The sequence below is a fragment of the Hippocampus guttulatus genome, chromosome 9 (genome assembly GCF_054856545.1).
Source record: "Hippocampus guttulatus isolate MCC_2025c chromosome 9, RoL_Hgut_1.0, whole genome shotgun sequence".
NCBI classification, from domain to species: Eukaryota; Metazoa; Chordata; class Actinopteri; order Syngnathiformes; family Syngnathidae; genus Hippocampus; species Hippocampus guttulatus.
Window position 1 is genome coordinate 10,063,749 of NC_141269.1, and position 15,592 is coordinate 10,079,340.

At 44.2% G+C, this 15,592-nt stretch overlaps 1 protein-coding gene across 1 annotated transcript in view; it reads left to right on the forward strand.

The window, feature by feature from the left end:
* The window catches only part of zcchc7 (zinc finger, CCHC domain containing 7), a 37,629-nt gene extending 22,413 nt beyond the window's left edge, over positions 1-15,216 (forward strand). The window contains exons 4-10 of the mRNA XM_086120461.1: positions 1,521-1,564; positions 1,661-1,798; positions 1,882-2,049; positions 4,523-4,558; positions 13,224-13,319; positions 13,475-13,592; positions 13,898-15,216. Of these exons, the coding sequence (XP_085976587.1) occupies positions 1,521-1,564; positions 1,661-1,798; positions 1,882-2,049; positions 4,523-4,558; positions 13,224-13,319; positions 13,475-13,592; positions 13,898-14,439 (1,142 nt within the window). The 3' untranslated portion in view covers positions 14,440-15,216. The remainder of the gene's footprint in view (positions 1-1,520; positions 1,565-1,660; positions 1,799-1,881; positions 2,050-4,522; positions 4,559-13,223; positions 13,320-13,474; positions 13,593-13,897) is intronic.
* Positions 15,217-15,592: the final 376 nt, after the last annotated feature.

Genomic DNA, 15,592 nt, shown 5'->3' on the forward strand with positions numbered 1-15,592 from the left:
ATTAACAATTGTAGATGTTTCGTTAACGCACTACTTTTACTTGAGTCAGTGAGTTGGATATTGTTTGTGAGGGGAAAGTCATGGTGGAAAGAAGTGCCATCCAAACAACAGTCATTTCTAATTTGTTTGACGGGGATGAGGGCTGATAACTCCCCTATGCTGCCGCACATCGGGACTCAGGCAGAAAACGAGGCGAGCGAGTCAAAGCAAAGAAGCGGCGCTGAGCAGAATAGCGATAAGGGCTTGGATACGGCGAGTCAGAAAAAGAAAGAGGGCGAGAAGAGTGTAATATTTGATTTTGGCTCAAGGCTGCGTGTTTGTCCAAAGGCTCAAAACTGTCAAGCAGCTAATCGCGGAGATGGATGCACGGCTGTGTCTGCATGCGTGTGTGGAAGCATGCGAGCCCGCGGCAGGTCATTGCCACCAGCTCATAATTAATGCCAAGAACATGTGTCTGTGTGTGTTTCCGTTACAATTTCGGGATGTCAGTTAGTGTTTTGTGCCTCTTAAGAGAATACGCTGCTCTCCCCGGAGGCGCTGTTAGTGTCTCTCGTACAGATGTGCCGCGCTGCCAGTGTCAGTTTCGGTGTGTGCTCGTGTGTGTGTGCGTGTGTGTGTATCCTACTCTTATGGGAAACTAAGCTCACGCCTCAGGCTTTTAAGGTCTTCATGTTTATCTATCAGTTTTACTTCTTCTGTTGACGAGTGCTGGGACAAAATAGCTGCATCATAATACAGTAGACTGCATTGTTGATTTTGCAGTACAGTTTTGGTACACAACATTTGAACTCGATACAGTGGATGTTAGACATGTCAGACAGTGGATATATCGAATAAATTAAAGTCTACACATTTCTGTTCAAATGCCAGGCTATTAACTCATTCAATCCCAGCCATTTTCACTGGAGGAACGCCCTCAATCCCAGTATTTTACTGGATTTTGACTGATCTTGCAAGGCCCACAGAATATTTAGTTCTAATGCTATATAAACATGGAAAATAAAGTCTAACAAAATAAAGTTTGGACTCTCTTCTTTCAACAGAAAAAAAAATCATTTCTATCTTTTTCCATTCTTCAGCAATCGGCATTACAAAATGGCAAAGTTTCATGAAAATGGCGATTCCTGGCCAAAAAAACGGAGAAATAGAGCTTTTTGTAAAAACATGCATTTCAAGCACATGAGGCACCACTGCCACCTACTGGTCACATTTTTACATGATTTACAATGCAAACGGCTTATTCTCATTCACAGATTGCATCAGACCCTCCTCCTCTCTATGATGCAGAAAAAAGACTTAGATGTACAAGTATGTCCTTGGTAGGCAGGGCCTAATTTTAAAAAGACGTACAAATACGTCTTGTGGACTGAAAGAGTTAAAACAAAATGAGACCGAGATTATCATTTCAAAACGTTTCCCATCATTTGTGTGATCTCAGCTCGAAAGCAAAGTAGATGTTGGGAAAAGGCTACTTTTTTTTTGTACAACTGTGTTGAAGCCAATGTTTTCTGTTTTTCCAGAAGTTGAAGATGGCAACTGGCTGATTTCAGTCAAGGACAGAGAGGTAGGTATCTAGGAAGAATGCATGGTTATATGACAAATAATCTGAGTGGTTGCCTGTCACTGTCAATTGATGATGTATTTACTGTCTTTGTTTCAGGCTCAAATCTTCAACAAAGATGGGCGAGTCAGAGCAGCCGTATCGCGTGTTGTCAACAGATATTATACCGAGAAGAATGTCCGTTGCCGAAGCTGTGATAAAATGGGACATCTTTCCAAAAACTGCCCTGAACCCAAAGTCAGTGCTTCTTTTGTGGGGCAAAATGTATATTTGTCGAGAACATGTGCACAACTGCTTAAAAAAAATGTTTGACTCCACAGAAGCCCGTTTGCTTCCTTTGTGGCAATTCTTGTCACAAGACCACTGAGTGCCCCCATAAGCACTGCAACAACTGCGGCCTTCCAGGTCACGGGCACCGTTCCTGCAATGAGAGGCCTTACTACCGCAAACAGTGTCACCGCTGCGGCATGACGGGCCACTTCTTAGATGTGAGTACAGCTTCCTGTTTTGACAGGAAACAACCTTACCAATTGAGTATCGAGACTGGGCAAGCAAGGCTAGGGCTCGGGCCGCTCGCCGCGCCCCACCCCAACTCGATGCAGCCTAAGAGTAGTTGGATGCCATGTGAATCAGGTCCACCTTGTAAGGATTGAAATCACATACAGCCAGAGATGTAAAAACGAAAGGAGCTCAGTGGTTGACACCTACACGCGAGTTACCTGTCAGGGTTGAATGCGATCTGCAATGGTCGGCACTGGGTTGCCGATGCACTTTGCTCGTAGTACTCAAATGTGCAAGTCCATTATTGCAAATTAAGAAGTAGCTTTAAGAGACTTTGAGACACAATGGTTTAAAACAAGGAAGAGAGAGAGATGACGACCAACTTCTCTTTTCCTGCTTTGCCACCCAGTGTAGAAAGTAAGTTCAATGCGGGCGGATGACACCTGGCATGTGAAATGTTCATCTTATTCTATGCTGCAGCCTGCTAAAAAGTCGATGGCAGTAGTTTCGATGTTTGACAGCCCTAATTTGAACCATGCAAATGTTTTTGACCCTGCCTCTTAAAAGAATGGGAATCGCAAATCGTTTGGAACCCGAATCAAAGCGAGGAACTGCAATCGGATCTGGAATCATTCAAATTCAAACAACGGCCAATCCTAGTGAGGAGAATAATAAAAACCCCGTCTATGTGCATGATCTGCTCTCTCAATTGCAAAAAAGATAAGTAAATGGTTGGAAATTAAAACGTGGGTTTTGAAAATCCAATTCGTCGATTAACCGACAAAATAATGATCGGTTGCAGCCCGACGACGGCAGTCAAATATTCACTTTTGGTGATCGTTGGCAAGTGTCCTCACATTTGCTCTGAGTAATAATGACTCAAAGGGGGTCAGCACACGCTGCTGTTCACATTAATTGATACACTTGAGTAATTACAGCTTAGTTATGTCTCTGCCATGCTGCATATACGGGTGTGTGTGTGTGTGTGTCTTGGTAGGTGTTTGCTCACACCGAAGGGTGAATCTAATGAGCATCAATGACAATTATCCCACCGCAACATCCATTACCGTGCCCACCGGCACTATGGCGGCCGTAGAGCTGGAAAATGCCGCACGTATGTAAGCAGCCAGCGTGTGTCTCGATGTGCCTCACTTTCTTTTTTTGCACTCCGTCAGTCAGTCATGTACTGTGCCCTGCGTAATGGATGAGTAACCAGGCGAACACCAGAGGGAGACCAGCATGCGGGTTACACCCCGCACCCGCCCCTTTTTCCCTCTTTCAGTTTTTCTCACCCACTACACCAGATTTTCCATTTTCTGTGTGTGAAAAGTTGGGTGGAAATTGTAATTAGTTTTCTTGGGTGGTAAAACTTTATTTCTTGGACTCAAAGCATGTGGGTTGGTGTGTCTGCGAGCGTGTACGCTTGTGTTAGCGCAGAAGATGGCATTGTGCGTGTGCATGCATTTGTGTTTGTGGAGAAGTGAGAGTCAGGTCTCTGTCCCTTGGGCCTTTCTGTGTCTCTCATTAAAGACAGACGGTTGACGGAGCGCAAGTGTGTCGCTCGCCTCGCCTGTCGCCTTCGACAACAACACGCCACCCCGGCGGTCTGGAGGGAGGAACAAACGTGGGGCGTGTGTATGTGTGTGTGTGGGGGGGGGGGGGGATGGGTGTCGGGAGGTTAAAAGAACGCTTGATGAGATGGCGAACGACACAGCTGTTGAAATTCACATTTATCTTTGTTTTTATGTCTGGAAAAAAAGTCCGGCTGCTTTAATCCGTGAGGCCACAATCTGACCAGTTTTAATTTGGCAGTTTTTTTTTACTTTGGATCGACCCTGTCGCTGTGGAATTCATTCTTCATGGTCGTTGTGTAGAACAACTCTCAGTATGATGCGGTACAAGTTATTCACTCACTACAACCGCAATGATAAGTAAGCGTCATGTTAAATGAATATCTTTATGACACAATGAATCATTATCATCTTTATCTAGCTCTTGTATTCCATCTCATGATGCGCAAGTGGTTATAATGTTATGTCTGGTAAATCTACCTTTCTTCCTCACAGTAGCTTTGTACTCGCAGGGTGTGTAAGTAGATAAACCTTATTGCCGGCGGCAACTGCGGCATTTTCAATTTCCCAGTGGGAAGCGGCGGCATTTGAGAGAGGATGTCGGAATGCGACGGGAACAGCGTGCCAAAGCCCCGGAGATAATGCTTTAACCACACCAGGACCGAGCGACAAGACAAAACCGACTGTCGAGAGACTCAGTCATTGGTGGCGGAGATGCGGCTGAGGAACACAGGAAAGATTTGGGTTGCGGCCTGTTTTAAAACAGACGCCCCACTATGGCACGACTTACTACCCTTACAAAATGTATCCGTCTGCTTTCTAAAGTCTTTTCAGTGTTTATGAATTTAATCAACATACTGTAACTCTGTACCTTTTCTCCTCCCTACAGGCATGTCCTGAGATCTGGAGACAGTACCACATCTCGGTGAGTGTCGTACAGTAGAACAAAACACACAACTGTCCATAATGATGTGAGATGCTAGATAAGCCACTGCTATCAGTACCCTCGTGTCAACATTTTGCAAAAAAAAAAAAAACACTCACACTTGAAATCTCCCACATGTCAAGTCAAGTCAACTGTATTTATAGAGCACTTTCAAACAGCCATCGCTGCATACAAAGTGCTGTACATGGAGCAATTTAACATGCACAATAAACAGTAAGACAAATCGGTAATAAAGGAAAGCACCAAACAGTAAAACCAAGAACAAATCTAAGTCATGCGGGGAAATGTGTTGGTTTAAATAAACTGAGGTTGAACCTTTTGGCCATCGTTCCAAAAATATATGTTGGGCACAAACACAGAACTGCTCATCACCAAAGGAACACCATACCTACAAAGAATTATTATGCTTTCTCTTCAACTGGAACCGAGTCCTTTGTCAAGGAGGAGGCAACTTTGATTAGTTCCAAATAGCAGTCAGTGCTAGTGTAAAACCTTCAGGATACTGCTGGAAAAAAAAGGAATCATAATCATATGTATAATCATATTAATGTCAGGAAAAGCCTACTTGCAGCTAAAATTTATTTGGGGTTAATCCGGGGCACTTGAGGTGTGCGTTGGCTCCCATTTAACGTAAGTTTAAATGTGATTGGTGAATTCTGAACACAGTCACATCCTCAGTTGTGCAACCACAAAGGGTTTTTTTGAACTTCTCAAAAAGAGTTCTCCCTTTTCCCCTGTTTGGGTAATAATACAGATTACAAGTCACATTAATGGTGGTAAAAGTTTTGCATGTCTCATTATTTTACACCAAAACTTGGCATTCAGGGGGGGTGTGGGGGGTCTAGACACTCTATACGTCTATCTCTCACTTTTTCTTCATTTTTCTGCACACTACCAGGTTGCGATTGTCCCATATGGAATACATCCAACCAAAAGTGTTCTATACAACGGATGTTGCTCCCCCCCAGGAATACTTGGAGTCATCAGTGTTTTGCCTGAAATGCGACGTGCTAAACCTCAGCTTTACAGATGCCCTGTGTACTTTTTAGTCAGTGAAACGGTATCGTGTCATAATAAAGGCAATTACCGCCCCCTAGTGGCCACACGTTATATACTTTTGTCCTGTTGGAGGTGTGACATTTACAGTGTAAAGTCAAGTGGAGACAGACCTGGAGAGTAATTGGACCATAACTGTATTATATTTAGGAGCCAGGCTATTTGAGGAAATGCGGTGTCTTAACTGCTAACTGCCTCATTGAGAGATTTTGCCTTTCGGCATGGTTCTACGTGCATTGTGTGCGTGTGTGGGCTTGCGGTTTTATAGTATAAATGTTTTACAGTTAAAGCGGCAATGCCAACAGGAAGCCGTATTTGCCTGTGTGTGTGTGTGTGGGGGGGGGGGACTTTTCTGGAAAGAGAAGTACTTCGCTCCGCTCTGTGTGTGTGTGTGTGTGTGTGTGTGTGTGTGTGTGTGTGTGTGTGTGTGTGTGTGCGCGCGCGCGTGTGTATAGGAGAGGGTGTGATATAGACCTCAGCCTAAGAGAAAAGAGCAGCTTGTTTGTCAATTAAAAGATGTGATAAAGCATGAAATGTGCTGCCAGCGCCACACGGGACAAACGAGTGAGAAAGAGGCAAGAAGAGTGTGTATTTGCATACATCTCTCTGCGTATCCTCTGTATGTGTGTGCATGCTCGGGGAGGTTCTGTCACTCTCCTCTGTGGAGATTAATTAGCAGGGGCTGTCTCGTGAAAAGGCAGCATCGTTAGTGTCGGGGTAGCGCGACTGCAAAGTTCCTGGGGAGACGCCGGCTTGAAAAGACAGGATTCGAGTTGAATGTTCATATTAGCGCGTTAGCGTGGGATGTCCTTTGCTCTCGGGCACTTTAATTCGAGACCACAAAGGCGAGGAAATGAGTGTCACCTCACAAGATGATGCAACCATTGAACGTTTATGTGGCGGCATGTTTTAACGGGTGGTGGATTATGACCCAGGTCTAATTGAAGTATTTAAGCCGTTTATGCACAGGGAACAGAAGGTCGTTACACATCCAAACTGGCACGGTGCTTCAGCGGGGTCTGCACCCCCCAAAAAGCACTCGCACTTGCACACACTCACACTCTGCATGCATACACGGGCACGGGGCTTCCTTCTGTTTAAGACAGCCTCATTTTATTCATGATGCCGCTTATGACCCTGAACTCCCCAATGTGAGAAGGCGTGCGTGCGTGTGTGTGTGCGTGTGTGCGTGTGTGTGTGCGTGTGTGTGTGTGTGTGTGTGTGTGTGTGTGTGCTTTGGGAGATGCGACTCTGTCACCTTCCGCTGGGCTCAGCCAGGTGTGAAAAGGCATTCTGTCAGACCTCCCCCTGCAACTGCTCCTTCCTGTGCGTTTGTGTGCCTGTGCACGTGCGCTCGGTCCGTTTCTCTTCGCGAGTGTGTGTGTTGTCTGAGTGCACCTGGCCTTCAGCTAACAAACTCCTTCAAACCGCACAGTTATGACCACAATGCCCTGGGGTGCTTACTGAGAACATACTGCGATGTCCTCATACATGCACTAAAATATCTTGAGCAGCTATTGGACTAAAAGTCCATCCTATATGTTCTCAGGCTTGATCTGCTTTGAAAACCTCGTGTAACATCTTAAGATGTAGTCATTTCTTTCTATTTGCAGTGCACTGCCCATTTGCCTGTCTTTCTTTCTTGCAGTTCTCGTGTTTCGATAGGCTTTGAAAATGATCATTGCGAAATACTTGAACATTATTTTTGTCGTCAGGTTGCATGTGCCGCTACCACACCGCCCATCTTCTCGTGGACAAACCCAAGTTAAGTCCATCCATCCGTCCATTTTCTGATCCGCTTAATCCTCACAAGGGTCGCGGGCTCCAGCCTTTCCCAGCCGTCTTCGGGCAGTGGCCGGGGGGCACCCTGAACCGGTTGCCAGCCAATCGCAGGGCACACACAGACAAACAACCATCCGCGCTCACACTCACACCTCGGGACAATTTGGAGTGTTCAATCTGCCTGCCGTGCCAACCCTTGCAGGTTAAGTCCATCAGAGTAAATATAGTCAGAGATATGGGTATTTTATTGTTTATGCTCAAGACTTTCATTAAAGTAAAAATTGGCTTTTTTTTCCGATGATAATGATGATGTCTGGGTGTGCGTTGAGCTTGTCCTCAGATACACTCATTGATCATATAATCAACATTGCATTTAGGATATCTGGCGGGTGGGGGCACACAGAAAGTGGGGTAGCTGGGGGAGAAGGGGTGGAATTCCGGAACCCAGCATGGGTAGAAGACAAATGTGAAGGATGGAAAAAGACTGGGTGGGAGCAGGTTGAAGGACTGGCCTTATGCACAGGCAAGAGGACAGCTTTTATTCATGTATAGATCATGCATCAATAAACAGGTGCGCGCACACACACGAACCTCAGTCACTTTCTTCCTTTTCTTCTGGGGGAGCCTTTTGTGCACCGCCGCAACTGGGGTGTCCCTTGTGACTGCTGGGGGACAATCAAAGGCAATGCGGTACCTGTTCATCATTTTTCTGTGAAAAGGAAGTCACTTTGCCCAATTCTTTTGTCGTGACTTTTTGAAAATGCGTTATGGAGTTCTTAACTCAGCTCAACATATATTTGGGTTTGGGAATGAAAGGTTAAAACGGCAGGGCCTCGGAGGCGCATCAGGAACAAGGTTAGCGCTGGAAGCAGAGAGAGTGAACCACCTCTGTGAGCATAGGTTTTGTCTTGGCTTAGGTATGATGCGATGCTGTGTGTTTTTGTGTTTTGAGTCTTTGGTGGTCATGGTGCTCAAACGTATGTAAAATACAATTTGGGAAATTCTTCGCCCAGTGCAGACTACGTGCCGAATGGTCAATATTTTTCATCAGCATAACATACATGCCTTGTTATACAACCATGTGTTATATGAAATGCTATACCTGGGCAGCATGTGGCCAGCAGTGTTTCTCAAAGTTCGGTACTTGTAGTGGTATGTGGGCTCCCTCTATTGCTACCTGAAAGAATCACTGGCTAATTACAATTCAGTTGTATTTAACAATGCATTTGTGCATACATTTTTAGAAACGTTTTTTTAACTCTTCTCTTGATAAATTTGTAATGTACTGTATGTATAATACATTTTAATGGAATCTGTTTTTCAGTACAGTGTTTTAATTTTCCAATAAGGTCATGTTCAAATTATGCATAATATTACAGTAGCCAACATTAATATTACATTGTTCTTATGACCACTTGGGCCTACTACACTCCCATATTTAAATATTTGTCATGGTGATGATACTTAGAGAGGGAAGTATTATTTTTAGGTGGTACTTGGTCTCAGAGATTGATAACCATTGGCCTAATGGTTCGCATTGTCTTACTGACAGTGACAGTACTGTACTGTATAAGGTATTGGGTTCAAATCTTGGCTCCAGCCGTTCTCCGTGGGTCTTGATTGATCTGTCCGTGCTTGCCTGGGTTTTCCTCGGGTACTCCGGATTCCTCCCACTTTCGAAAAAGGATGGATGGCAAAAGCAATCTGATAAATGAACCTGTTCTCTTTTAGTCAGGGTTTGAGTCCCTTAAATGGCTGGAGATTATAAACACACATGTCCAGGAAATTAACAATGTAAATAGAGGTATTGGCAGTTTAACGTTTGTTGTTTTTACCAAACTCAATTAACTGTCAGACAGTGAAAAGGAAATGCATTATTTTCTCCGTCTTTAATCAGCGCTCTCAAACTGCACAGTGTTAGAGCGCACCCAAGTGGTTCAACTCGGAACTGCATTCCAATCCGAAGAATGAACTTCGCACTGGTGTTTCTTGAAAGTTGTTAATTGTAACCGCTGGATCCTTTAATTCAACTTTGACCATCTTCAAAGTCTCTGTGTTTAAGGCATGTCCTATGTGTCTCCATAAGGGAGAATTTAATTGAGGGCTTGGCTCTATTTGTAAATGCCCTATTTTACACTAAGATCATCTGCATAAAAATAATAACAAAGGGCATTTTGCCTTAATTCCAAAGAATATCTTTATTTGTTTGTTTTTTACGCTCATATAAATGAGTGAACCAACCAACAAATACACCATTCACTAATGATTGCATCACTTTTAGAATGTTGTACTGTTATATAAACTTCGTCTTAAATTATGTTTTGGCTATAGATGCAAGGATACACGGTTGTTGATTTTTGTACAGGTGTTTTTGCATGCCCTGCTCGGTTGTACATGACAACAGCATCGAAAGGTGCTGTGTTATCAGACGTCTCGCAGGCTTTGCAGGTCTTTGTGCCTTTCCGCTTAGCTGGATGGTTTCGATTTTGTGCAGCGTGGAGTTGATTGGCAGAGTTGTAGAAAGAAGGTTCGCCTCCTGACCAGACCAGAGGAGATTGTATTACTTGTCATTGTCATCTAAAATACGATGGAATAATCAAACAAGTGTTTTCGATGATGACCATTTGCGGTTTAAATGTCTTTCTTTGGTCTGTTTGTAGCAGTGTGTCTTGATGTTTTGTTTGTTATTAACAATTAATATTTTGCATATTTCTCAATTTACACATTTCTGACGACTATTTATTTCTCTTTTGGATCATATCCCTACTTCTTATCTTCCGATGTATTTCCTGATAAATCACAGCTCGAGTTAAAACTCTTGGCTAACTAATACAGTATGTCCACAGTGACATGCCTATCTCTCTCTCTCTCTCTCTCTCTCTCTCTTTATCCCTCTTTGTGTCACTCATCCACTCACTCATGATGAGCTGTCTGCTTTGGTATGAACCCAGCAGTCTTGTGTTGCGAACCTGTTCTCTGTGATCAAGTGTGCAGGTTTGGTCCCTTGTTGGCCCCGTAACAAATGCAAACCTCTCCCAAATGCTGCAGTAACATATGCAAAGTGGTGCCACTGTCTCCATCCCGCTTATTCCTGCCCCCGTACACACACACACACACACACACACACACATGTCTGCTTGCATCTCAGGTTGTGTGTGTGTGTGTGTGTGTGTGTCTTTTCCTTCCGATTGTCGTTTGTAACAGTCTTAGCTTTGTGTTGGTCGAAGGATTATCACGGCTTTGCCACCAGCAGCCAAGCAAGGACCTGAGGAGAGTGGGGCTTAAAAGGACAGAGTGTTGTAGTGTCCAGACAACTGTGGGAACACCGCGCGCGCGCGTGTGTGTGCACGCCACAGAAAACGCGCTCGTGTGTGTGCGTGCCACGGTTGGCTGGTTGGCCATGTCGACACAGCGAAGCCTTTAGCTCGAAGCTTCTGGTTGTGCCTTCTATCCACGCCCAGCCTAAACTGTGTGTTCTGTCTCCCCTTTTTACTGACCGGCTCAAGTATCGCTGCTCCACAAAGTCCTCATGTCATCTCAGCAGGAAGTGGATCACATTGTTCTTGCCGCCAATGCACCCAGACTCAATCTGTGCTTTCATGCGGAGAGATGTTGAGTAAAGCGGATCTGCTTGGGCCACTTGTCATTTTGGGGTTTCATGGAGGATGAAGTAAAATGTTCAGGAGATGGTGTCATTTATTTATTCATTTTAATCCTGAACACCGTGGATAATTGCAATGCTGACTGAAACCACAAAAATATTTGTGCGCACTTCATCAAGATAAACACAATTAATTTTTAAGTTATGCCAGTGCTAAACAAATTGCAAGACTGGTCCATTGCAAGTGCTGGGCACCTTCAGAGTTTGAACGACCACTATGTACAATGTCACACGAGATGTCAACATCGCTTAACACAGCTCACTTCAGCAAGTATCTAAGGGTTTGCTGTAGCTTCGGATTTTTGCGGCTTTGTTGAATAAGCAACGTCAGCAAGGAAAGTTAAGGGAAAGAATATATCGCTGCCGTCAGGTGGCATCCTTGCATCTTCCAGACGGTCACTTTTCAAGAACCCCCCCGCCCCCCCCAAAAAAAAAACTAACTAACAAACCTGGCTCCTTGATTTGCGAACATTGCATCATCAAAGAAGGGCAAGCTATTTTCAAACTTTTAAACCGTTCAGAGTAAAAGACTAACATGGGAACTCATCAATAGTATAAATTTGTAATATGTATGTATGTACAGTATGTGTGTGCACACAACCAGTGTCCCAGAGATGACCGAATTGTTAGAGGTTCACAGTAAACTTGGTTGAATAGATGCATGCGGGATTTTATTTACCATTGATAACTTCTGAGGCAACATTTGTCCGGTTCTTTTATCTTTTCTTCTCGCTATGTTAATAGTAACTACCAGAAGATTCCAAATTCTCAGTTGAACGATTTAGAGGGATACTAAACGTACTCTGCCCCTTTCACCAGTAAAATGTTTACATTTTGTGTATATTGCATTTGATAACTTCATTATTTTTTTTTCGTGGACAATTATGGATGGCAGGAAAACGGGAGACACAGAGCCTTTTTGGCGAGAATGCGGAACAAAGTCTGAATTTGTCCAAAATGGTTCCTGTTCTATATACTCCATTGACCGCTGACCCACAGTGAGGGCAACTCTCCCTAGCTCATGTGTGACCCGACAGGCTGCAGTTTAGAAAGTGTTGATGCACGGTTTCGTCGGGTCTTTAGAATAACTTGAAGTGTCTACCAATTGTGGGTGAAATAAGAGAGGCAGGAAGAAAGAATCCCAAACTCTCTGTCCACAAGTATGATCTACCCGATTCGGGGATTGGAGTTGGGGGGTCTATGTGCTGGATCCTAGCAAGTTGAGATAACACAAGCCCAAGGTCAGAGTTGCAGCGACATCGGAAAACCTTTTCCATGAACGCTGAATAGGACGAGGGGCAGGGCAGGTTGAGGTCGGCGGGGGCTGAGATGACGAGAACTGTGATCTCTTTGGCGTGCGTGTGTGTCTACGTGTTCACTGTGTGCGCGTGTGCATGTGAGTGAGCATGCAAGAGGTCTGTGATCTCCTGGCTTTTGTGATGGAGATAGGCCCGGCCGGTTTGACCTGATAATGACGCAACGCTCTAATAGCATTCATCCTTTCTCCCGCAAAACTACTCAAGCGTTAAAGAGGGAGAGAGGGAGGGATGCGGGGGAGAGAGAGAGAGAGAAGCTGGGAAGAGGCTGCTAACGCTAGCTGTGTTTAAGAAATGATATGGGCCTCATATTGTGATCTCGGAATGAGGGGGCATCTTTAGAAATGTGTGTGTGCGCGCGTGTGTGTGTGTGTGTGTGTGTGTGTGTGTGTGTGTGTGTGTGTGTGTGTGAGACACATCAGCAGTAAATACACTGTGCTGTGTCTCTGCTCTTGCTCTTTATCAGTGTATATTTGCTGTGCTTACTGAAGCATGCAAGGCTTTCACAGCCCTGGCCCATCAGGGACGGGACCCCATGACACACACACACACACACACACACACACACACACACACACACACACACACACACTTATCATCTGGGGGTCATTACAGGCGCCTACTTATAGCCGCGGTAATCAGTGGTTTATATCGGCGCCCATATTCACCACAGAGGCCGGTATCAATAGCATGGGAATGATGGGAGAGAAGAGAAAGATTAAAGCAGATTGTATCCAGCAGGCTTATTATACGATCACAACTCGAGAGTCATTTTGAATGTTAAACCTTCTTGTCCGAGTTTCTTTCAATCGTGTTCTTCTGTGCTTAGACCAAGGTGGGTCCTCCTCAAAAGCCGCAGCGGGAGGACAATGGCCGAAGACCCGCCTACTGCTACAACTGTTCCAAAAAGGGTCACTTTGGCCACGTGAGTAATACCGTGCTGTATATAATGTGTTTTCAATGCGTGGATGGACGATGCGTATTAAAACTTTCTGCTCTTAGAATCCTCTTCATGTGCACTTTTGATTGCAAAATTTTAATGACATGGACAACTAAGGCTGCTTTTTGTGTGTGCCTCAGGGGTGCACTCAGCAGAGGATGCTCAAATGGACATATGCTACCACACCTGTCATCAATTATTACGACACCTTGATAGACATCAAACGCAGACAAAACAGACTGAATTGGAAGGCTGAAGGTTGGTCACACGGCAAAGGAATACATCAGGCATTTGAAGCAATCGCGTACTAATGTGAATCACAAAATTCAAGGCAATTTTGCCAGACTTTCATCAGATTCTTAATCTATAGAACTTGATTAGACAAGCATATATGCTTGGAGGCAATCTAAGGTGTATTACATTAATATAATCACATTCCTCCCATTAGCTAAATCAGGTCACAAAAATATTTTTTAAAAAAAAACATCTTCGGTATGATGCAGTGTGGTGTTGTTTTTGAATTAATAATATTATTGTCGTCCCCCCCCCCCCCCCCCCCCCAGAACTGAAGAAAAATGGCTTTTTGCCCGACAATTCTCAGACTTGGCTTGCTAATGGATCACCGAAGAAGAAACAAAAAATCAGCCATGCAACCAATGGCCACCTCTTCAACACTAAATTGGACAGGACTGCTTGCAACCCCAAAGCCACGCACAACCATATATTTTTTAATGACGGCAGTGACTCTGAGGCTGCACTCTTTCCCAAAAATAAGTTTAACAAGTACAGACGACAAGCGAGCGCAGGGAAACAGTGGAAGCCCAAGAGAGCGGTGCCGAAGGAACGCCCCGCACTGCCCAAACTCATCGTAGATGACGGGGGAGATTTTCCCAGAGGAAAAGGTGGAGGAGTGAAACCCAAGAAGAAGAGTAAGAAGAATAAACAAGGTTCAGCAGCGGAGCTCGAAGATGATTTTAGGACAGTACCTGGCAAGACGAAGAAAGACAAACATGAAAAGAGAAATCGATATAAAAAAATGGCTGTAAAGATGTATCCAACAGATGAGAACCTGTTTAACATAAAGCAAAGGAAATGCAAGCGATAGCAGTGTGTAGCATGAGCCTCTCTAGGTGCCCGACTGTTTGAGTGTGTGTCAGGGCTCCTAACAGGGTCCGACGTTAACGGTGACCACGTGAATGGGTCGGGCCACCCAAAGTTCACAGATGCTGGCCCGACTGGGCCACCAGCACAAGTTGAATAAATGAATGAGACAAAATCAACACGTTCTTGCTTTTTTAGTGTCTAGTATTCAATATTTAGTGTTATCACATAAATTGATCGGAAATCATCTGTGCTCTTTTTACTCTCGTTGTGCACATTAGATAGCCCCCATTCATTGACACATGGCGTGCGACATACGAGCGTGCGCATTCTCCACTCGGTCTACATGCTTCACCATTTCATCCACCAGTAGGTGTATATATTTCGTTTTAAATTTTAAGTTTTGGTCTAAATCTTAATGTCTATATACTGGGGAGTGGAGTGTGGATATTTTTTTTAATAAGTGGCTGCCTTGATACCCCATACTTGCGTGCATTTTAGCCGCTGAGACGACGCGCTTCGTTTCACCCACAGGAAGGCCGACATATATAACTGAAGTGTGGTTTTAAATTAGGGCCAGTGTCTGTTCGGGCAGGACCACTTCAACTTGGCTCAGGGTGGCCCGACTATGACCATCCTAAAAGGGCCTAATATTGGACCCTGGTTGTTAGTCATTTTGCGTTAACAAAAGTCTAGTGTTAATTTGTTCTGTTCATTCCTGTTTCAATTCAGTTTGTCTCCATTAAACCTAAATAAATTGTATCTTATTTTGTTCTGTTCATTCCCGTTTCAATTCAGTTTGTCTCCATTTAACAAAATAAATTGTTGCTTATTGGCATTTCTTTTTTTCTTTTTGGTTTTGCTTTCTCACATTGTTAAACTAAAATAGCTTGGCTCTTAAAGATAAATGTTTTTATGCCCCAGGTTTTTAATCATTTTCTGCTGCTTGGACTTGGAAACAAAGACAAACATTTTTGTTCTCCTGTAGAATTGCCAACAGTAGTGCTTTGAACTACTCGCCAACTGACTTTTTTGAGATACGACAAACGCCGTCCGGGCAATTTTTTGCTTTGACTTGTGTATTTAAAACAGCCTTAGCTTTGGTTTAGGAAGGTCTTCTTAGATTAACACGAAGAAACAACTCAAACCGCCTGCCA